Here is a 24,821-nt window from a genome sequence, read left to right on the forward strand (position 1 = left end):
AGACTCTTTACAAGTTGTGTTTGGTATCATTAGCTACATTCGCCTATTTCTACGTATTCTTGTGATCTGAGCGTGGGAAGCGGTCGATAATCCATCGATTAATCCAGATTAAAGGGACAGTACACCTAATCTGTCCCGGCACAGACTTTGCTCGCCACTGATCGATATCAACAAGTGGTTGTGATGTTATTGGCTCATTAGTTTCCATGGCCGGTGTTGAAAGGGGCGAGCGAGGTGAGTGACAGTGTTCAGGGTGAACACAGGGTCAGCAGACAAGTGGAGAGAGAGCGCCATCTTCCCTGGGTGGGCCCAGGTTCTGTGTGGAGGTCGGAGAAGCTGGGGGGGGGGGGGGGGGGGGGGGGGTGTCGTGCACCATGTGACAACCAAATTGGTGGGCAGATGTGGTGACTACCCCCCCCCCCCCCACCCTCTTTGGTCCAGAGCCACATTGGGTCCCCTGTCCCTCAGACAATGGCAGCGGAGGATCTCAACATCAGATTAAACCTGTCTTTTCCTCACCGGGGTCAAAGGTCAAGTGGCCCATTGTCTCCGGGGGGCTGTGGACATTAAACAACGTGCACGTCCTTTTAGAAAAGGGCCGCAGTCAAGGGGAGGGCCGAGGAGGAGGAGGAGGAGGGTGGAGGGGAAGGAGGGTGGAGAGGAAGGAGGAATATGTGCGATGTTCTCGGAGGCCTCGCTCGTCGCTGCCCGAACAACAAGGTGAGATATAAAAAAGGGGCGGTGGTCTCCAGCAGCTGCCCGGCGCAGCCAGCTGAGGACAAAGGGCTGGAATGTGGCGTCTCTATAGCGGCGCTCGGAGGCGTAGCTGCGCTGTGTCCCACTCTGGCAGATTTGCTGCGAGATGGAGACAAAATATTTGCCGGGGAAACAAAGACGGGTGTAAATCGAGCTCAGGATTCAGACGTTGTTATCAGATTTGGGCGGGGGGGGGGGGTACTGGGGGGGTGGGGGGGGGGGGGGTTCTGTTCTCGTAAATGTTTCACACATGTCCAGAGTCCAGGCCGGAGGAGAGGAAAGCTAGGAAGGGAATCGGAAACGAGGACAGAGATTGAGATCTAGATTTGTGTTTTCTGTGTGTGTGTCCAGGAGTGTTTACACGATGGGATTCCAACACGCGTCTCTTTTGTTTGCTCGTAGGCGCAGGGAAAAGTGAGGTCCTGTCGTCTTGACCCCTGTGTTTGCTCTGGTTAACCCGACCTGAGAGGCTTCACAGTGGAAATCCTCTCTGTGACTCCACAGCGGCTCGGACGTGAGGAAAGTTTCTCCTCAGATTAGTTACGTAAACTTTACGTTAGTTTAGTTCGCTGCAGATTTTTTCCTTTTAAGTTTTTTAAGTTTTGATTCCACACATGAATCCTCTCCGTTTGATCGATTGATGGTTTTTAAGGTCACTCCGGTTTCAAACTTGGCAAAAAATTGTTTAAAAAGCCTGATAACTATTAAATATATATAAATATGATTTCAACAGTATTTAAATGCTCGGCCAGGGGGATGGAGGTTGTAACTGGAACCACCAATAATCAAACCCCGCTGGTTCAAATCCCCCAATAGTCATACAAACTGTTTTTCTACTCATTCTAATTTGGACCACAAATTTTAGTACGAGTTATATAAAGTGTTTTTTCTACTCAGCTACTATTTATTGATATGGAATAATAATTTGACCACCAAGTTATGCCCCTTGTTTAAATGACTGTAGTTCAATGTGAAGCAGATCCTCACCACATGTGGAAATATATAAATACAAATTTGATCAAAACAATAAATATGTTGTTTGAAGAACTTTTAATCAGATTTACCCACACATTATTAAATCAGTACTGAATAAAGCATTAAGCACATTTTGATGTTGTCGCTGGTGAAACTCATTCACTTCTCTACCAATAAAAGTAGGTAATACACTCAGGGGTCAGTTTATTAGGTACACCCAGCTGGAACTGATAAGACTGAGGATACAGTTCTGCAGTGAATGAAGGTTTAAATGTTCAATTTTAATTTAAACTGTTCTTAAAGGACTAGATTCAACTTAATGAACATTTTGTAATTCGTGGTGTTATTAAATTGTATTTTATTTTTACAGTCTAGTGTGGTAAATATAAATAATGTGGACAAAATATTAAAAGATTCTGGTTTAAAAACAAAAAAACAGAAACAAGAGATTAAAATTCAATAGAATCTTTCTTAGTCCACAGGTTTGGACTAAACTGAATTAATTGATAAACTATCTTCAGACTTGTGTGATAATGATTTTTCATGTCACAGGAAACAGACACACTGACCTGAGTTTCCTGTATCACAGACACAGACACTGTTTTTCTTGTTGTGTTCAGTTTTGCTTTGGCAGGAAATCGAACATGTGTTGTGCAACTGGACCTCAGTGAAAGTGCGATGGTGGAAAATCCCTGTTTCAGATGTTAAAACTTGACAAACAAGTGAACATGTTGTCCAGTGAAACTCGCTGCAGCTGTCTGTTGTGTAGCCTGGATCAGCTGTGAGGAGTTCCCATGTTCCTGCTACTGACGACATGTGTCTATCACACGTACACACACACACACACACACAGACACACACAGTGTCCATCAACACCACGTTAATAATCCAGTGACTCCTCCTGACATGTGATCGTTTGCACTTTATTGATCGTTTGCACTTTATTGAGTGTTGTCGACGGACCAGTCAGTGAAAACTACAACTCCCAGCTCTCCCTCTGATTGACAGCTGGGCCCACAGCTCCTCTGCCTCAGTTTATCAGTCTCACTCTGTTTGTTTGCTTTATTATTTGTTGTGTATCATAAGAATCTATAGTTTAATGTGACGTGAGATTCACCTGCTCAGCCAACTCGCTACCTTTCATCACCAGCCTGCAACGAGTCCTGGGATTGGTTGGCACGAGAGGAGGCGTGTCGACGTCCCTGAATCAGGACACAGCTCATATACAGCTGTCAATCACAGGTGTTAATGCTTTTCTATGCAGTTGTGCCTTTTAACAACTGGTGCAAATAGATGTAAACCATAAATTCACAATATAGGTCTTGTTAAACCGTTTGTTTTTTAAAAAAGAGATCAACAGACACGTGTTCATGTCCCAGTTTGTTCATTCCAGACAGTTTGATAAGGAAACATCAGTCTGGGTTGCAAGTCCCCACTTGACCATAAAAAAACTAAAAAGGAGCAGCAGTAGCTTTGTGTGTTGCTGTTGTGTTACATTTAAAGAAGTGTGTTTCAGCTGTGTATCAGATGGTCCTCTCATGGTGTCGCGGTGTGGCTGGTCCCCTGTCGGCCGGATAGGAACCAGGAACCATGGTAGGAACACATGTCTGCGTGTCGGCTCCCTGCTCCTTCGGCGGTGCCCCCCCCCATCTGTCAGGCCGCCTGGCAGCAGAACAAACCGGCAGAGTTACTTTCCCGAGCGGGTGTTCCCCTCTCCTCCATTCCTCCTCTCCACAGCCTTTTACTGTCATGCGGGGATCTAAATGATGAGGACACGCAGAACACACAGATGTTTGCAATATCTCTCTAATATGAACTCTCTCATCCGGACACACCTGGCTCTGATTTGTCTGAGATCGAGCATGTAGCGTGTGCACTTGACATCGGGTTTTATGTGTGCAGAAAGATACTTAAAGGAAGGAGAGCAGGGGAGGAGGAGGAGGGGGTGGGTGGTGGGGGGGGGGGGGGGGCAGGGGGGGCTGTAAGTAAAAACAGAGAAACTGTCGCTCACATTCCTGACACAGAATGATAATCAGGGCCCGGGCCGCTTTTGTACATGAGCCGCTTTGGTTTTGGGTGACAGCGCTGGTAGTGTTGGTTTACAGTCAGGCTGCAGTGGGAAATAAGAACCAGACGCGGCGGGGTCCTCGGCCAAAATCTGTCCCCCCCCGCTAATTAAAAGTGCCTGCTGAGAAGTCTTTACTACACGCAGCCAGATCCCTGATCATCACTGCCCGATCACATCAAAAGGAAATGACACAGGACACAAGGTGAGCCATTAGTGAGTCGATTTCCCCCCCGAAGATCACAGGCAGCCATCGGGCGCTTTATCACCGACAGATTGTCTGTTCCTTCTCCGCCTGTGAACCCGGGGGGGGGGGGGGGGGGGGGACTATACGGTGAAACAAAAAACTTATTTCTACGATTCTGCCCCAGTGATAAAAGTTTGTGGAGGTGAACGGTTTAATGTCGCAGCGATTTGATCCGGTGCATCACGTCAATCTGTCATCGGGCTCATTGTTCATGTTTGTGTCCGTCAGGTACAGAGAGCGTGTTGCAGAGCAGCGCCCACTGTGGCCACAACATGGAATTACAGGATGCGATTTATTAGCGATACACTCTCGTACCTGTGCGTTAAATATCAAGCTGCCAGTTAGCTTAGCTTAGCACAAAGGCTAGAAACAGGGGGAAACTGTTAGCCTGACCTAAAGCTAACCTCCCATCTTCTGTCTCCCTTATTAATCTTATTTTCTTCATATGTACAAATCTAGGATGTAGCTGTTTATTGAATGGAAAGAAAACTGAAAGAAAATCTTACATTATTCTTTTCTAATTAAATGAAGCAACATAATTAATTTGTATGTAAAATTCAATTTTTAAGTTTAAGCTTCTATGGTGAAAACTTAGTGACTGCAGTGTTTGTTTTGTCCTTTCAAACCAAGTGAAGAACAAAAGAAAGGAAAGAATGGAAGAAAGAGGGGATGGGGAGAGAAAGAGAGTTTAACACAGGTTTTTATACAAGATTCTCTTTTAGATAAAAAGTCATGAAACTAGAAAAAAAAACTATTATTATATCAAAGTCCCTGAAAAGTTGACCTTTCTAAGATAAAAAGACTTTTACAAGCTCAAACCGATATTTTATGAGTCGCTCTTATGTGGATGTCAAAACTTAATCTGCAAAGTACCTGCAGGCATCAGATAACTGCAAAGAACTGTATTTCATCAAAATCACATATGGATGTCACATGATACAAACCATCTCTGTGACAATGAGGCAGAGCTGTTGATCAAAGTCATGAGTTGTGGCTGAAAGCTCCAGAAAAACCAAGTCAGTGGCTGTTGTGGTGACATTTCAATGAACTAATAGATATAAAATAGATATAATAATATAATATAATACTTATTTGTCTGCAGCCTTTATGTGTTTGGCTCCTTTTCACATGCTTTGTGGTCATCAACAAGTTTTCTGGAAACTTTCCTGCTCTATTTTAACATGGGCTCACTTTTCCAGACGTGTTGCTATCAGGGGTTTGGCAGGAAAACTTCTGGAGAACGTCTGGAACAAGAGACTCGGACATTCTCACACATCCACCCTCTGCAAAACTCCGGGAAACTGATCAGACGTCAGCGCAGCAGCTTTTAAAAATCTGCTTCGCTGTTTCCTTTCTGGCATAAATGAAAAGAAACGCCCTGAATTTGAATCAGCTTTATTGATTTCTGATATTTCTTCAGGAGGACAATCCACCGGCCTCGGAGGCGCTGAAGGCCGGACATTTTTCAACACCTTGCCAAATGAGTTGCAGGTGCACTCAGCAAGACAACACCACCTTCAAACCTCACTGTAATTTATTCCCCTTAAAGAAGCGTGGGGGCGAGGAAGAGGAGGAGAGGCAGAGGAGGGGGGGGGGGGGGGGTGGGGGGCTGGTCTTTGGGTCAATAAAAATCAAAAAAGCAGTTATAGACTTTGAAGCCCTTCGCCGTTTGAGGGGAAACCCAAAACCGGGCCGATTGTGGCGAGCTGGTCTGGTTGAGGCCGGAGAGGAAATGCAGTGTGACACTAACAGGCTCAAGGAGGAAGTGTTGATGGACTGAATTAAACAAGGAGGGGGAGAGGGGCTGAAGAGGGGGGGTGTGTGCGGGGGCATGACACTAATGTTTTCCATTGACAAGACGGAAAAGCCCCGCTGCCATGCCACACACACACACACACACACACACACACACAGACACACACACACAGAGTCATAAATTCATGAATTTATTCACAGTGCACTGGGAGCCGGCAGCGGGGGGGGGGGGGCACTTTCCCATGCATACTTTGAGAAGCACATACACAAACATTTGGTTTAAACCGAAGCTTGTGGTCCGACTGGAGAGTGACAGATCCCTCCAATCAACATTCACCAAATTGCTTTTCCCAGGAGCGGTTTGATTAGAGTCTAAAAGGCCCGAAAGAAAACAATAAAGATTCAAACATATTTCAAGCTACTGTGGCTGCGACGTGCCCGGAGCTGCCTGGTTCTAATTATGGCTTTTGAGCAGTCGGAGGAAATGTGTGGTAACTTCAAGAGGAAATATTCTACATGTCCCAGATCCTGATAGAGGAGCATTGTGCGTGGAATCAACTGTTGGATCTGGGTTGTATCTGCACGCAGGGAAATCAGGTGGTGGATGAGCTGGTGGGGAAATAAGCAGCGGACGAACAGAAGCACAAATATGTGGAAATTAGGCTTTTAACGTGAAGGTTGTTGGTTTTCTTAGATTTGTTACTCGTTTGTTGTGTTTTTAAAAGTCAGCATCGATGCCGAGGAGTCAAAGGTCAAAGGTCAGAGGTTCAACACAGATAACTGAATGTAAAATAACTCTCTGATGAGGAGACACATGATTTATTTGATGATTAAATATTAACAATAACAATAGATAAATTATAACACCAGTCAAATCAGATCATGCGTATGGCCACAGACTTAACTCTTAACATAAATGAAGCAAAACACTGTGAAACATTATGACTGAAGGAAAATGCAGAGTGATGGAATGGAATGTGCTTTTGTCAATCAAACTTTAAAAATTAAACGTGATAAAATAACTGTTTAAAAGTGTTGAATTAATGGGAAAAGTTTGTAAATGAGAAGCTGAAATCGTTTATCAACAGAATAAATCCTTTCACTATCACTGACACGGCTTCTATCACATACACATTAATAAATATCCTGACAAAGCCATTTAACCAGTTCAAATATTGGTTGAATAAAACAAATCAAATAAATAATACTTCAGTTTTAGTTCAAAACTTATCCCAAGTCTCATGTTCATGTATTTTCTGTATAATATATATATGCTCCATATTTAAATCCTAAATAAATTCACTGGGTGATTATTTAATAGCAGGAATAACTCGCGTGACACAAAATTATTTAACAGAAAATTCTTGAAAATGTTAATCAAGTTATGAAGCAGTAATTCTACCTGATAATACAATGGACATTTGGAACATCAATTACATTTTATCAATTACTTTTCTGGGATCTCATTAATCTTATCAAACTTTACTTTCTTTCTCTCTCTCTCTTTTTATCTCTCATTCACAAACAGCGTGTCGCTCAGAAGCCGATGTGCCGAGTGAAGAAAAGGTGAATGAGTGTGTTTTCCAGTTCCTGTGGTTCACACCGGGCTCATTGTGATTCCCCTGAACACATCAGGTCGTTTCTTTCTTTCCCCTCCTCTCGCTCACTCTGCCTTTATCTCAGTGAGCACCGTGATGAAAGCATATTTTGATATGTAAGCCACTTTTCATTTCTGGATTTGGGAGGCACATGGCATGGGAGAGGTCAGCATTTGTGGGCATTAACACCAAGTCAGACAGACCTCCCACCATGCGTGCATTCATCTAATAAAGCAGGTTTACTCGAGGTCCTTCGCTCCTCGGGCCTTGATGAGCTTGTCAGCCGGTGGCACATTTCTGGAAGTCGAGCTGGAAGCGGCAGCGTTTCTGACGGCAGATCAGGTAATCAGAAATTAGAGCATTAGCGGAGAACTCTGAGATCAAAATCTTCCACGAAGTCTTTTATCCAGCCTCTCTTTTAAGTCGTGGATTTGCTCAGTGTTATTCTTTGCTTTAATTAACAGGATTAAAGTGAACTTTGATCAGTATCATTTGAAACAATGTCTTGTTGTCAAACCTCCGTTAATCCGCCCGAAACTGTCAGGTCGCATCTCGTCTGCCGAGGAGAGACTCGACCAGAGTGGGTTCTAGAGGTGGCCCGGAGTCACACGCTGAGGCTCTGCAGCCAGAAATCCAACGTGTGGAGGTGTTTTGAAATATCCACGAAAACTGTGTCACCACCGTGAATGAGACTCAGCTTCATACGGACGAGAGCTGCTTTCATTTTGACCGTGTGTTTCTGAGGCGTGATCACATGAACAGTCCGCTGGGGAAGTATTGGAACCTAAGTGAAGATTTGGGTTGAAAAATAAAATCTGAGACAAAGTTGTGAGTTTGATATTTCAATGTGTTGAACTACTTTTGTTTGAAGTTTTCAAGTGATTAAAGAAACATGAGACTGACATGTTTCCTTTCGTCTTTGTAGCCTCATGTCTTTGTTAGACCAATATTTCTGTATTAATCATTAACCTGATTAAGACGACATAGACGAAGACAAAGTCACATGAACAGCATCTTCTAACGTCAAACTCTGAATAAGCAATAATCAAATGAAGTCATGTGGAGTTTTGTTTTTTCTCAGAATTTTGTTTGATGTCACACGCTCTGGGTTCGATTGTGAGCAAGGACGTTGAAGTGGAAGTTTGTGCTTTTCAAAAACTCGATCAGAGAAATTACACAAACCCAACACTAGGTGGCTCACTTTGGCTGCATCCTCCATCCCATCCACCAACATGGAGGAGGCAGGGTTCTATGACCTCTACTAAAGCCAGCCACCAGGAGGCGATCAAGACGCTTGGGCCTCAAGTCTTCAGGGAGGAATCATGTCGTCCATCTTTATAAAAACAGGACCACCACAGCGGCTGAAGAAGGTGTCACGAGAAATGTCTTCCTACCCGAAGAAGAGAAATAAAGAGGCCAGACCTCAAGAAGTGAAAGACTCGTCAGCAGAAAGAAACAACAGTTGAAGTTTCATGAGCTGATGAAATGAAAGATGAACCTTTAAGTGATGGAGAGAGAGAGGATCCGCTCATCAGACGCCTGCAGAGACACTTCTTCTGCCAGTTTACACAGAAATGATCCACATTCCCTCATGCACGAAGACAGGAACCCAAAACACTGAGACAGCTCAACGGAGGGTTCCATCAGAGGGAAGGACTCACACTCACCAGGTCCGTCAGGAGACGTTAACTCGGTGGAACAGCCATTCACCTCGAGGAGAGGAGAATCGGAGAGAGGCTTCACAAGGGAAGAGCCGGTGATGTCTCCGGGTCGAGGACCTGAGGACAAATATTACTCTGAACTGATTCCTTTAGTTAAGGAAAATAAAATCAGACCTTCTCAACTCTCATGTTCATCTTTTGATCCCAAAACCAAACTTCTTAAGTGTACAAAAACTGTTCAAATAGTTCAGGACTCAACTTTATCACTGAGGCTGAACAACTGTGTAAAACAAATACTTTAACTTCCAGTACTCGAAGTGTTTGTTCTAAGGCAGCAAAGTGAAATACTGTGTATTACTATCATCCACCATTATTTATATTATGTATCATCCTCACATCGACTTCTGTTTATTTATATTATATTGAAGAACTTTATTTTATACTTTTTACTTTAGGTTTTATTGTACAGTTGCAATAAAACCTAAAGTTTATATGCAAATATAAATGTTTTATATTTGCATATTTTCTTTGTATTTTTTAAATACACAATAACACCAAACACACACATCAAGTCATTCTATCCAAACACAATATCAGCAAATCACTGAAACTCATCACAACTTCCCTCCTCTGCCACACGTCTGGACTGTCTGTGGTTTACAGACGTGAATAACAACTGACTGATATGTTGAGATGTACATATGGATTATTGTGAAGGCGAAGCAATGAGTCGTTTTTCTGATGAAGAGCGTTTGTGTTGCTCATCGTCGCCCCCCCGCCGGGATCACAGCGACCTGGTGGCAGTGACCCTGGCTCCCCTCCTTCACCTTTAGGTGTTGATTGCTTTTAGAGCCTTAAGTCTAGATTGAGGGCTTTTCCCATGGAGATTAGACGATCTGGTTTAAAGCTGTTTCAACAGGTCGCTTGTGAGGGGTCAAAGGTCAATTACATAGTAGTGCCTAATGGTAGCAAATAATGTCAATCACCTTAAACAGACGAGCGGCGAGACTTGTGCCTGACTTTGGGCTGGAATGTGGGGAATCCAGGGGTTAAGCTGGTGGCATGGAGCGGCTGACCGGACACAAACACACACACAACACACACATACACACACAACACACACACACAACACACACACACACACACAACACACACACAAACACACACACAGTTCCTGGACTTGAGGCGGTCTGAGCTCACTCACTCAGCATCACGTACGCCGTGCCATCAATCCACGTCCCCCGAGCAGAGAAACTAAACACAACCCTCGATCGTGGAAAAATAAACAACTCTGCCTGTTTGAAACCACACAAAATTCACCAGGAGAACAACGGCAGCGACCTGAACACACAGTTTACACAGGTCTGTGTTCAATGAGCTGCTGTCTGGTATGAAGGTGACCTCACCCACTCCGTTCTCATGTCTCAGCTGGAACCACACTCGGGCCCAATTGACAGTTTTCTGGTTTCCAGTTTACACGCTTGAGGGATTCTTGACTGGAGGCCACGGCTTCATCCACTAACGAATGACATCAGCTCGTTGCTTCGGAGCAAAGGATCCAAGAGCTTTTCACAAAGTTTAATCTTGTTAATGAGGCTCATGGTGCTGAGGAGTGCAACCTGCAAACCATCACTGAGACTTCTGTCTGTCTGAGTCTGGCTTTGCTTTGTCTGGAGTTTCTTTTTGCAATCAAGGTTTTATTGATTCTTTTTATCAGTCATCAGATTTATTATACGTCAGCAAGAGCTTCTAGAAAAACAAAATCATCTCCTCTGCTTTTGGAAACATCTCTGGATGCATGTTTATATTTTGGGATATTTTAATAAAACAAGGATGAGAACATGCAGCTCTTTCCTAAAACCTAAAATAAAATCTGTAAACTTTCATCACATCTTTATATTCAATTTATTATGTTGAATATGCATTATTATTTATTGAAGATTTAAAGCTGTGTGTTTTTATTTAATTTTATTACTTTTATTTTTGTATGTCTTTCGCCGCACTACTTGAAATAACTGGTAGAAAATGCAGGAAGTCATATATAGAATATTAAAGTTAAACAATATCCATGACCAACCAAACTCCCTTGAGTCTTTAAAACCCCACAAATGAATAAAGGGGTCGAGACCCCAGAGTCCTGAATCCTGTTTATATCCTTGGTTTAGAACAAACTTCATCTGAACACAATGTTTCTGTGTTTTCTCTCTGTCTCAAACCTTCACTGTGTAATCCATCACAAACGCTCACAGGATCACATTGATTGACAGGAAAGATAAATACATGAATAATCTCTGTGCAGCCCCCGGAGCCAACGTGCACGATACCTGACAACATGGCACGGCTCAATCTGTCCCACACACACTGTTTGTATCGGCAGGGTTTTGTTTCCATGCCTCCCTTGGACTGAGAACTCTTTCCGCTGGGAACAGCACACTGCAATCAGGCCGGCTTTATGGCAGCCAATCCGCCATTCAGCCACGACCAAGATTGATGACGCCTGTCCTGAGTGACTGGTGCTCACGGGGAAAACGCCGCTGTCCAACATGCACCACACACACTCGTAAACCTCGCTCCATCTGGTCGGAGGCAAACAGGGAAACGTGTCCATAAATTCTTAGTCGCTCGAGAAATCTGAAAGTCGAGTGAGGAAATAAGAAACACACACACACACACACAAAAACACACACACACACACACACAAACACACAATGTGGACGTCTGAGTCTGGATGATCCCACTGGTGGTGTTTGACTCAAATAAGTGGAAACGACTGCAGCTCCGCAGTGACGTCGACCTTTTGACCCAGTGACCAGACTACTTACATTAACTAGACACAATGTATTCTCCCATGAATGCAGCGTTAACCACCACAGGCTCCCATTGACACTCAAACGGAAGTATTTTTACGGCCTCCAAGCACCAGTGAGCAAGTTTAAAGCAGCTTAATTGCCGCGTTGACCTGATTGGCAGCTACATGAATGTGTCTTGGTGGGGAAGAGGCCACAGACTGTTAACTGCAGCGAGGTGCTAAGAAGAAAAAAAAGGTTAATGAGCTAAACGCTGCGCTGCCGGGCCGGCTTTCAAGAAGGGTTTCATTTCTCCGTGCGGACTCATAAATGTGGGAAACACGCCGCGGCTGCGAGCTGAAAAACACGACAACATGAACACAACTTTTCACACAACAGGAGAACGAGGCAAATTTTAAGGAAATGCAATGAAGCTTTGTTAGAAAAGTGATTATGGGATAATTCTGATTTCAATTACTTGAGGAAAAGTAACAGCACCACAGTGTAAAAATATTTAAGTGAAACACATGCACCTAAAGCAGTGGCGGATCTAGGATTTTTCTAAGTCAGGGGCCATAAAGGGGCCACAATTTACACAGAGGCCCACGATGCACATTTCAGTCATTCCTTGTTTACTGTTCAAGACACACATCATTGAGCATATTCAGAAAATTGTTCCTTGCTCAACACAATTGTGGACTTCTCAAAAGTTTATAAAATAAATGTATAAATTCGTAACCAATGTTCATATTTATTGTTATTTTTATATCGTTGAAATGTTTTGTGTACGTGTTGTTTTTGTGTTAATTCCACATGTTGCCGTGTTCTTCTGCAAACTAACAACCGATCCTTTTACTATTGTTGTTTTATTTTCTCTTCAGCTGTTTTTATATATATTTAGATATATATACTTTATTTTCTATTTTAAATTTTGATATTCTATTTTATCCTATTTTATACTATTTCTATTTAATTTTTTAGGTTGTAATTACTTGAGCATTGCTAGAAGAGAGCCTGTGACCCAAGCATTTCACTGCCAGCGACCGCTTAATGTTATTGTTGTGCATTTGACAATAAAAAATCTTGAATCTTGAATCTTGAATCTTGAATCCTCTCTTTTGTTCTCCTCCACAGATAAACTCAGCGTCTGATCCGAGAGGTTGAAACACCGCGCAGCCAGAACTCATGAGATTGAAACCTGGTCTGGTACAGTAGTGACAGGAAATGAGGTAATGAGGGCCTCTCTGGGAGAGCACAGCATGGAGAGCGGCGCACTGACCCGTGACAAGCAGACAGGTCCACTGAACTTTAAAGGTGAATTGGATCAGGGCCCCCGCTCGGCCGCTCAGCCAAAAGCCTCCTGATGAGGGCTTAGCAGCGGCAGCGAGAGCAACCTAATGAGTGACGAGTAATCAACACTATGACCGGGCCGCGCTGCAGCAGCCAAACTCCAGGCTGGATCACTCCGAGGCCGACCAATCAGCAGAGCCACTGATGAAGTTAACGGCTCCGGGAGAACTTCTACTTGACCGGAGGGGGGAACACAAAAAAAAAAAAGCTTTTGATTAATGAGCTGAAGTGGATTTTTCTCTCAGGTCTGTAATCATGTGGGTCTCTACCTAAACTGATGAGCTCACTGCATTTCACTGGCCGCCGTCCATCCAGCAACATGTCAAAGAGCAGAGCCAACACAAAGGGTCCCGAGCAGAACCCTCAAGGTCACGCTGACGGTACAACGCTAATTACACATGTGAGCGTGTGTTGCTCTCTCAACGTCGCGTTGTTGTAATGGAACGTGAAACCTGCTTTGAAGTATTTGTACTAATCCAGAGTCCGACACGCAAAAGGTTGTGACACTGGAAAACAGTTTCTCTCCGTCTTTTACGAGGACACATGGATATAAAAACACTGAGATACTTCAAGAACAAAGTTTATTAAACAATTCACAGGCACTTTGTGAAGGTCACATTCTGTTCTCATTCTCTCACAGTAACAGAAAAGAAGCTCCGATGAAGGGAACAGAAAAAACTAAACCAAACTGAGAGACCCAACCGGCTGCTGCAGAGTCTCACTAACGCACTGACATTGACCTGTGCAGCTAATGTGTTATTTCCATACAATAAACATAAAGGGAAATTTAGAATAGCAGGAGATTGGAACTGCTCACTGAGTCAAACGTTCAATTTCCTGTTACATAAACAGTTTCATAGTTTCACTGTGAAGCTTTGATCTGCATGCGATGGGCTGTTTGGCCACTTGGGGGCAGCAAAAACAAGTCGTATACGCACAACACTGAATGTGTTTGTAATGTTATGGTAACAATTACATGCAAACTGTTGCCTCGTGCAATTTAAGCCACTTAGCAGTTAGCTAGCTGGTCGTTGACCTTTAACTGGTTTAAAACGTATTTCCATGAAAACACTTGGAGTTCTGATTTCGGACCGAACATGAATCCAAAACAATTAAACCAAAACAATGAGCTAGAAGGAGCTAAAAGTTGTCCGTGTCATTATCTACATTGATAATCAAGTGTTATTAAACGTCTTCAATCAATAAAAAACTGTTTCTGCAGCTTTCAACCACTTGTAACTTCTTTGAATCTAACGTGTGCAAAAACAGGCCAAAAAAGTGTGTTTACCAAACTCTCCTTATTGTTTTATACTTGGTGTTTAGTTTCCCTCGATGATGACTGAAGTCAATCTGCAGTAAACACGTGTTCTTAGTATGTTCCCTGCGTGTTCTGCAGGCAGGTACAGCGCTCTCCGGGCCTCCTGCGCCAAACAGAGTTCAAAAGTTTAAACTTGGGCAGGATCTGTTGTCGGGACGCTTTAAGCAACTTACGGACTTATGGAGCCGTAATCCTTTGTGTGTAACTGATTTAATGAACAAAGTAAAAACAGAGGGTTGATCTTCTAATCCCTCAAATACTACAAGCTACTTGAAATACTGGTGCACGGCGTTTCTCTCCCTTGATGTTAATCAGGACTGTAAATCCACAGGTTTCTGGATTCTGACTTATCAATCTCTCCGGGCAGAACCAAACAAAAGCAAACTGCTGGAGGAGGATCTGTGATATATCATGCTGCGTGCCCTGAGGTGGAATCTCTGTTAAGTGGTATGTGTGTGTGTGTGTGTGTGTGTGTGTGTGTGTGTGTGTGAGAGCTGAATTCTCTGGCATGTGAAAGAGATTGAGTTTCATAAGGAGATCTGGTCGTTAATTCGTCTGTTTATCTCGATGCAGAGCTCTGGACTAAATTCGAGTGAAATATATGATTCTCTCAGACACCTTTTATCTTTGCCGACGACTCCCCCCCCCCCTCACCCAAATTCATCCTCTTCATTGCCAAATACTTTCCATTCAGTAAAAACACTCCACTCTGCTGGTTATCAGCTCGATGCCTCATCGCTCCCACCTCTTCTGTTAACTGAAGTTAATCCACGTTTATCCCAGTCTTCACCCCCCCCCCCCCATTCAACCCCCCATCAGAAAGTTTCCTCTCTGAGGCAGTTTGTCATATCTACCTCTATGAAACAGGGACGTGACTTTGATTCAGGGCATTGCTGTGGATCAGGAGGAAGTGTTGATGCTCTGCAGCTGCTGCAGATGTAACGGACCAGGGCCGGGCCGGGCCGTGCCGTGCCAGGTCTGGTTTCAGGACGCACTGATTGGTTTGTGTTGGCCCCTGATCAGGAGCCCGAGTTCCCGTCTCACACGTGTCCACAGTGCATTGGAACCAACAACCTCTCCCTCGCTCAGGACAAGCAGGTACGTGTCACAGTGGTATCGCCTGTGAGTCACTGGGGTGGTGAACACTTGATGGTTTCACAGCTTTCTTCTCGTCTGTGGTTTTCAATGATTTCACTCCAGGCAGCTCTTTGTGACTTAGAGGCCTCGAGTGCCATCTAGTGGTAGAACATAGTAGGTCTGAGAATATTATTTTAATACAGTATTTGGGCGGAAATATGAGAACATATGTATTCTCCTAAATTAAACCTCTGGACAATCATTGCATCGGACAGGAAAGTGACTAAGGATGAGTAAACCTTCATTTTTATTTTAGTTTTATTCATTCATCATATTGACACTTAATCATTGGAATTATATTTATTTCCATGTTAATTCAAACATCTTAAGAAGTTAAACCACTTTCAACCCAAGTGTCAAAAGTAATATGTTTAACTTATCCTGCAAAATCCACATTAATGAATTTGGAAAAATTGGTTTTTACATGTAGATTCACAGTGTGTTTCCTGTACAGTGTATTTTCACAGATGTGTCTTTGTGTTCTCTTCGGTCTGAGTGACGTTGAGTCTCCTCCACTGTGTGATGACGATGAAGAGTTTCAGTCGGGACTCACTGGAGAGTAGAGAGGGCCGTCATCTTCATCACCTGATGATCCGACAACAAACAACAACAAACAACAAAGATCAGCAAACAATGTGAAACGTCTTATTTCTCCACGTGTGAGAACATCTGTGTGGTGATTTACTTGAACTCTGGTTTGTTGCTGGTGCCGAGTGATGTTGATGATTGTTGAAGAACCTTAAAGGATCAGGAGCTCCACTGGCAGCAGACGACTGGTCCAGTCCAGGATCTGATTCACCAGAGGACAGGGGAGTCGTTCAGTGGTTTATCCTCTGATACGTGTTTCACATCTTTCATCCAAACCAAAGTGAAACTGAGCTTTTCTTCTTCTCTCAGCCACAAACACCCACAGGTTTAGTTCAGGGACACGAAAACTAGAACTTAATATCTGAAACTTTCTCAATTATGTTTCAAAATCACATGACAATATTAGTAAAGCTTGATTCACCGACCCGGCGTGACATTGATGTATGCGCCCTTGTTGATGTTTTGGTAGTCCTCCCCGGAGGAGGTGCTGGAGGTGTCAAATGAATCCACAGAGATCACTGAGGCTCGGGCCTGCTGAGCATCGGGGGGGCCTCCGCTGGCAGCTGAGAAGGCTCCTGTGTCTTTATGTGTTGGTGCAGAGCCTGAAAAACAACACAATATATGAGACACAATAACTGTGTGTCTGAATGTGGGACACAGAGTCAGAACGACACTCACCTTCCGGACAGAGGCCGTCAGCACCTGAAGGCATCGGCGACGGGTTTGTGTGGTTTCTGTATCGCTGAGAATCTGGATTCGAAATGATTCACACGATGCAAAGTTTTAATTGCAAAGCATCCTGCAAAGATTCAGTGCAACCCCCCCCCCCCCCCCCCCCAAACAAGCACAGCAGAGCAGCTTCAACCACAACACAAGGAGCGAGAGAACTGAACAGAGATAATGATAATGAATAAAAGAGAAGGAATGAAAGGGTGTAGCTCACTCCGAAAGGTGGATAAAGGGAAAGACGGGTCATTGCTCGGGTCGCCCTGCTCATAGTCTGTATCTACTGATGAGCTGTCAACACTACTACGCTGGGTCCACAGGTACCTGGGGTCCGAGGGGACTGAGGCAAACACACAATAAATCAAACAGCTCCGTGAGAGCTCTCTCACCACCGTGCATGTGAATACAGCTAATTCAGAAGAGAGAGGCCACAGAGCATGAGTTTACAAAGACGTTACACTCTCACACGTTGGGTTTGTTCTCCACCACACTGACCAGTTGTCTGCTGCTGGTGGCTGTGGGCGGTGACCTTCACCAGGTCGACGGTCTCGTGGTAGGGGTTGAGGCGACGGGGTCGAGGGCTGGTGCGACTCTGCTGGAGCAGGAACGCTGTGGACGTGGAGAATAAGAGACAGATGATGAATGTGAACTGTATGAAATGATTGCATCAGATTTTAATCTCCGGTCGTGCTTTTGCTTTGAGTCTTTCTCGTTGTTTTCTATAATTTGTGAAAGTCTCAACCCTTCTCTGGAAACTGTCTTGTTAAATTGAATTGTTCACATATGAACAATCTTGCATTTCACTTTTTACTTCTCTTTTCTATATCTTTTATCTATTATATATATTTGATTTAGATATGTTTATGTCTAAATAAATGTTACTTTGTATAAATATTAGAAAAAAGGAGTAAATAAGAAGTAAATAGTGAGAAAATATATATTGTTTATTTTTCTTGCTTTTCTTATGTGTGTTGTATTTATTGTGTTTTTATGTTTTTATGTTTCTATGTTCATTGTATGCACCAATAACCAGAGCAAATTCCTGTAGATGTAAACCTACTTGGAATTAAATACTTTCTGATTCTGAATCTGATTCTGATGAACTGTGGATTGTTTTTTCCTCTTAACCTGATTTGAATCTTGGTTTAACTTATGAACTCTTCATGTGTTACATATGTTGTTCTGACTCATGTCTGTGTCTCCAAATTGTTTTTAAATCTTCCTCTGAAATGAATCATTCATGTATTTACTTGAGACAAATTGTGAGGTGATGGTGAAACCTCTTTAGAAGATGAAGGTCTGTCCCTGTGGTTAGAGACTCTGACTGTGGTGTGATGTGATGGAGAGAGAGAGTTCTACCGGTGTGTGTAGACCAGGCCGAGGTGAGGAGAACTGACCGTGTCTCCTCCTGTAGTGGCAGCACAGCACCGTGTTGGTGATCAGCAGCACGAGGAGCAGCAGACACACAGTGATGAAGACGAGGAGCAAATGAGACGCTGAGATTAAACCCTCTGAAGGGGGGGCTGCTGCTGTTGGTGCTGCTGGGACTGAGAGTTCAGAAAACAAGGTTTAATCCTCACACAGCCCGCGAGGTACAAGTACACACATTTCATTCTTCACAGACCCGTGAAGACAGAGACACAGAGACAGGTTTCCACTGCAGGTGAGAGGGATGTCCCCTGGTTCGTGGTCCACCAGGGGAACAGACTTTCAGAATGACTAGAAATGCCGCTCACAAGATTTCTCCTCAAAAGGTTCAATTGAATTAAAGATGAATTCTCCTCCTCTACTCTTGCAGTTCTTTTTCCAGCTGTGATTAAAACTGTGTCTGTGTCTGTGCCTCCGTCTGTGCCTCCGTCTGTCGTCTGATTCTCAACGACTCACAGGACGTCCGTTTCACTCTCTGTGACTTTTTAAACTCACGTATTCTGTTACCCCTCTTTACTCTTGAATTAGACCGATATAACAATTAGATGGATGTTTTAAATATTTACCTCTCGTCCAACTGGTCGTCACTGGAGTTGCATTAGATTTGGTCGCTGGGAGAAATCCAAGAGAACCTGCCAGACGGAAATATGTTTTTCTATTTGATAAAGTTTAAAGTGGGAGCTGACAAAGAAGAAGCAGAGGCAGAATTAACTCAACACTATGAATTTATCTTTGTGGTTGATCAAAATACCGAGACTGAACATTTTAATAAAGGAAAACATGAAGGAAATTAAAAACTTTGGGATTTTGGTCATGGTGGTGAATAAGGTCTAAACATTTAGATAATAAAATAAATACACAAATACAGGTTCAACCTTGAAAGTGTCTGATGGTGACGTTTTTTATATAGTTCAGTTTCATTGAAGAATATCTCAAATCAATTATGTACAGATTTTTGGAGTCTCCTACTCATACATAATGAATCTGTTTGTAATTAAATGATTAAATGCTTATTTTTGGCTGCATTAGATTTCTGTCTTTGGATGAAATGATTTCTCACCTTCACAGATGACACCTGATGCTTTGGAGTCCACACACAAGTGGCTTTTGTTGACAAACTCCTTGCACATCCACAGGTTGTGATGCCCTGGGCCACACTGGTAGAACCACTGTGGCCCCTGGTTGTGGACGAGAGGAGGCACGAACTGGGAGAAGTTCAGGGCTGTGGTGCCACACCCCAGCATGGAGCACACCATGGAGGCCAGACGTTCACTCCAGCAGTTGTCACACACCGTGCCCCAGCTGCCGTTACGGTGAACCTCCAGTTTGCCAGCGCAGCGGTCCGCCCCCCCGGTCAGTCTGATGTCTCTCATCTCTGCTGATAAAACACAAACTGTGAGGGCCACACAGCAACATGGAGTCAAACCAGGTCCTGCTCAGAAGGAGAATGTCTCATGCATTCATCCGGCCAATAGGTCCAATAGCCTCCTTATGAAACTGCATTTAGATTCCACATTCACATTTTCATTATGATCTGTACCAAATTGTACACATTTAAAATTTAAATTTAAATGAAATTAATTAATTAATTAAAGAAAATGAAATAAATTGAAATCCCCCCACGGATGACAGGTTAAAAAATGGTTTAAAATATTAGATATTCCAATTAGTCTCTGTTTTACTTTGTGTTACTTTGTGTTGTTAGTGCTAATTAGCAAATGTGAGGATTCTAACCAGTTAAAAATGGTTGTCACATATACCAACATATTCTCTGTGAGATGAACATTTATCAGAAACAGTTATGACTCAAGACTTTACGTAGAGTTGTTTTGCTATACAGTGACTCTTTATCTTGTTATGGTTTTGTTTTAATAAACTAAATTAGAAACAATTTTGTCTTTTTCTGGAGCTTTCAAATAAGTTTGTACATTTATTGGGCAAACTTGTGTTTCCAAAGTAAATTATGTTTGTTTTTTAATATCTATTGTCTTTTTTTCCCCCTCTTCTGTAAGATGTATGAATAATATGATAAATGCATTCTAACTATGAGTGTGACCTGAGCATGTGACCCCTGCGTCCTCTTTGTGTCCACAGTCGGGCTCCTCCTGTGAGGCCTGGCAGCTCCACAGGTTCTCCTCACGGCCCGAACAGTTCAGCTCGTCCCGGAGGACGGGTCCTGTGCCGGGGGGGAAGGAGCCGCCCTGTCCCGTCACACCGACGGCGTAACCACAGCCCAGCTGGGCGCACACCACGTCGGCATCCCTCAGGTCCCAGCCGTCGTCACACACTGTTCCCTGTCGGCCGTCTCTCCACAGCTCCACACGTCCTGCACAGCGGTCGGGCCCTGCAGCCAGCCACACAGCCTGGTGGCCTGGGCACAACATCATCTACTTACTGCATGTGGCTGGTAAACAAGGGTCGGTAAACACTGGAGAGCTTTGTATCGGCAATCATGAGGTGGAATTTAATAAAACATTTAAAAAGAGGCACTAAAAACCTTCCATATAAGGTAAGGATATCCAACGATTACAAGCAACAGTTGAAAATGCATTTTAAAAATATTTAATGCAGAAATAAGAAAACGGCAAACCAGGTTTACCTCTGCCAGTGAGCAGAATATTTATTTAGATCTCTTACTTCATTTCCTCACATTAACTGTCTCATATCTCTTTTGTGCAAACTTCCAGCCCACACTTCACTTGAGGTGTGACAACATGTCACTCACCACAAAGGGCTGCATTGATCACTGTGCATCCACCGCTCACTCTCTGAGAGCAGTTCTGCAAACGCTGGTCCTTGTACAGGCAGTCGTGGAAGCAGGTGGCGTTGGGGGGGGCGCTGGTTTTGTCCACACTATAGACACGCCCACAGTCGAGCTCCTGACAGATCTGATCCACCAACGAATCTGTGGAGTCGGACGAGAGCGGCACCACATCACCGCTCCTGCTTCCAGGCAGCCGGAGCGTCCAGCGGCATTTACTGTGGTGAACACGAGGGTCACCTGAGGTCACACACAAGCAGGGACACTCACAGGATAAATACACACACCTAGTGTTTGTCCCTTGTGTGTTAGAGTTCATTCAGTGAAATACTGTGTAATATTTTAGGTTGACATACACATAACCATCATATAAATAATGATCTTTATTGATCAAATTACAAAGTGCTTCACAAAGCAGCAGCTAAAACAAACAGGTCATTAGATCATCAGATTTAAAAGTCAATTTAAAGCTGATGTAAAGAGGCTGAAACATAAAATCTCTATTTATCACACCTCTCTCTCTCGTCGTGTTTTTACTCAACAATAAAGTTCACTGTTTTGCATTTTGCATTTTACTTCACTTTTTATATATTTTATCTTTTATATATTTTTATTTAGACTTTTATGTTTAAATAAATGTTACTTTGTATAAATATTAGAAAAAGTGAGTAAATAAGAAGTAAATAGTGAGTAAATATATATATATTTTTTTTTTATTGCTTTTCTTATGTGTGTTGTATTTATTGTGTTTTTATGTTTCTATGTTCATTGTATGCACCAATAACCAGAGCAAATTCCTGGGAGGTGTAAACCTACTTGGCTATAAATACCTTAAGATTCTGATTCTGATTCTGAAGAAACAAATGTTCAGATTTATTTACGTCACTTCTTACCCTCTGTCTGCTCTGATTAAATGTGTGAATTCCAGTTTATTAACTCCACCGAGGAGGTTATGTTTCCACTCGTTCATCATTGAGATTACACAAAAACTACAGGAGAGATTTCCACGTAAGAAAGATAAAGTGTGGGTCAGGGAAGAACTGGGGGAAATCAGTGGCGGCTCTAGATCAGGGGGCAGATCCAGTTTTATTTATTTCCCTTTGTTTAACATTTCCATACAGAATTTTTCTACATTTTCCTTAACTTCTGAGAGAATAGTTCATGGATTTTAAAACTAAAGTCTGGATCTAGAGAGCTGTTGGGCCCTGACAGAGGTTTGTGCTCCACACATCTTATCAGTGTTAATTTGCCCAGATCACATTTCTACAATCCTGAATTAAAGCGCCTCGAAGCTTCAGGGACCAAACTGTGATCTGGTGGATGAAGTCGAGGGCGAAGCCTCAGAGACACAAGCAGCGTCTGCGTGGGAGAGACACAGTTCGATTTGCACCTGCAGAACTCAGAGATGTGTTTCTCTCAGCCCACATCCTGCGACAATAAGAGCAAGGTCACACAAGCAGCTTCCAGATCTTCTTACTTGTCACAGTCAAAAGACTTGTGTGCTTGTGTGTGTGTGTGTGTCTGTGTGTGTGTGTATATAAAGTTAAATTTACCTTTGTACTCCTGCAGCTTTACTCCCCCTGTGTTGTTTCCATCTGCTTTCCCCTGGAAATCAGTTTGATCTGAAATAAAGAAAAGGAAAATGTCTTTGGTTTAACTGAGCAGACGTGTCCACACCCTCACCACATCGTTCACCACTGACCTGAAACCACTTGACCAAGTTGTTTACTTGTGTGTGTGATTCTGTGGCTTGAGGGGCAGTGTGGGTGGAAGTTATGAATAAACTCAAATCAATGTTATTTCATTTATATGTGTATGTTTGCCACTGTCTATCTTTAAAACTAACTTTATGAATAACACTTCCCTGTAACCGAATCTAAAGCATCTGCAACAAACATTTAGACGATTAAAAAACAATTTAACTTGTCACAATAGAACTATACTTTCCATATTTGTTAAGAAATCAATTGTCCATGATGCATTTTTCATCCTGAATTCAGTTCTATAAATTTTCAAGTATTTTTTTCTGAAATATATATCATCACAATACATTTCGCAGGGTCATATTCTGTATAGAAAATTATTGGATGTAAGACGTGTGTTATTATTTAATTTTCTTATGATTAAAATGTGTAAAAAATAACAACAGGACATATAATGTTAATACATTTACATAATGAAAAATATAACCTCATGTAAATATACACTCAAGTCAGTTCGAGCCAGAGTTCTTGTCTGTTTGATAAAGTTATAAAGGGACGTTACCTTGACAGAGACAGTAGCTCAGGTGGATGATGATCATGTAGTTCAGCAGCTTCATGATGTTCCTGTTGTCTCGAGGCTGAAACTCATCTGAACGACTTCCTCTTGAGGTTCTGATCTTCTCAATCATCACCGTGTTTCATGACAGGAAGTGAAGCCTCCAAGCAGCTTCGTCTCATGATGCTGCTTCTTGTTCCTTCAGGTTTCTCTTTAAACTCTGATGCAGCCTGTCACCGTTCCCCTGGTATCTGATGATCTGAAGCATGACAGTGGATTTCATAAACCATTTATATGTTATAATACCATTGATTGATTTTTATTCAAGTAAAACGTTAGGTTTTTATTAATGTGTGGCTGAGTATTTGTCATTTAAGGAAATAATGTTATTAGTGTACTAAGTAATTCTTTGGTGAAGCACTTTGTAACTTTGTGGAAAAAAGGCTTATTAATGTATTGTTTTGTTGTTCTTGTTGTTCTTGTTGTTGTTGTGGCAGGTTAACGGTCTTGATATCATATATGTGAAGGATCTAGTTCCATCTTTGACCACCTGAGGGCGACATATCTCTCTCTCTCTCTCTCTCTCTACTCTCTCACTCTCTATCTATCTATTTATCTGTCTATCTCTCTCTTTCTCTCTCGCTATATCTCTCTCTTTCTCTCTCTCTGTATATATATATATATATTTATCTGTCTATCTCTCTCCCTCTCCCTCTCTCTATCTATTTATCTATCCGTCTCTCTCCCTCTCTCGCTCTCTCTATCTATCTCTCTATTTATCTTTTTATCTTTTTATCTTTTTATCTTTTTATCTATTTATCTATTTATCTGTCTATCTCTCTATTTCTCTCTCTCTCTCTCTCTCTCTCTCTCTCTCTCTCTCTCTCTCTCTCTCTCTCATTCTCTCTCTCTCTCTCTCTCTCTCTCCCCCTCTCTCTCTGCTTTGTTTACATGCAGCTGCTGGAGCACGCGCTCAACTCAACTCTCTCTCCTATTGGCTGCCCCGTTCTGCGGCTCCGCCCACGGTCGCCTTTTCCCGGGAACAAAAAAATTAAAGCCCGTGAAAGATTTATATTATTTATAAACATTTTCATCACAACAACAACAACAACCTGTGTCAAAACTGAAACATACAAATAAAAAGCTGATCAAACTGTTTCCAGCTTCAGGAACTCACGAGATGTTATTTCATCACCGGGGTCGAATTAATAAAGATGTTAAAAAATAAAGACTATTCATATAAAACTGAATTCATCATGGAAACAAGTGCACAGAGGATTTTATGTTGAATTTAAAAGTGTTTCCAGTGGAAACCTTTAAACGGGGACAGGGTTCGTACACATGCGCAGTGGTGCAACGCAGCTATTGGCGCCAGCGGCAACGGTACAGGTTCGATTCCCGGTGAACAGAG

At 42.7% G+C, this 24,821-nt stretch overlaps 1 protein-coding gene across 2 annotated transcripts; it reads right to left on the reverse strand.

Annotated features, from left to right (window-relative positions):
* Positions 1 to 15,868: 15,868 nt before the first annotated feature.
* On the reverse strand, positions 15,869 to 23,640 carry LOC128461362 (T-cell differentiation antigen CD6). Of its 2 annotated transcripts, XM_053446251.1 has the most exons (13): positions 23,417 to 23,640; positions 22,705 to 22,773; positions 21,116 to 21,391; positions 20,447 to 20,761; positions 19,451 to 19,765; positions 18,957 to 19,022; positions 18,360 to 18,509; positions 17,458 to 17,571; positions 17,180 to 17,302; positions 16,915 to 16,986; positions 16,662 to 16,838; positions 16,334 to 16,438; positions 15,869 to 16,233 (listed from the first exon to the last, which is right to left on the reverse strand). In XM_053446251.1, exons 1-13 carry the CDS (start codon positions 23,541 to 23,543, stop codon positions 16,187 to 16,189), a joined length of 1,956 nt encoding a protein of 651 aa, XP_053302226.1. In that variant the 5' UTR covers positions 23,544 to 23,640; the 3' UTR covers positions 15,869 to 16,186. The 2 variants fall into 2 exon arrangements, with proteins under 2 accessions (XP_053302226.1, XP_053302227.1); XM_053446252.1 differs by lacking the exon at positions 17,180 to 17,302 and having other exon boundaries at positions 23,417 to 23,638.
* Between the last annotated feature and the right edge of the window lie 1,181 nt (positions 23,641 to 24,821).

The sequence above is a fragment of the Pleuronectes platessa genome, chromosome 18, assembly GCF_947347685.1.
Source record: "Pleuronectes platessa chromosome 18, fPlePla1.1, whole genome shotgun sequence".
NCBI lineage: Eukaryota > Metazoa > Chordata > Actinopteri > Pleuronectiformes > Pleuronectidae > Pleuronectes > Pleuronectes platessa.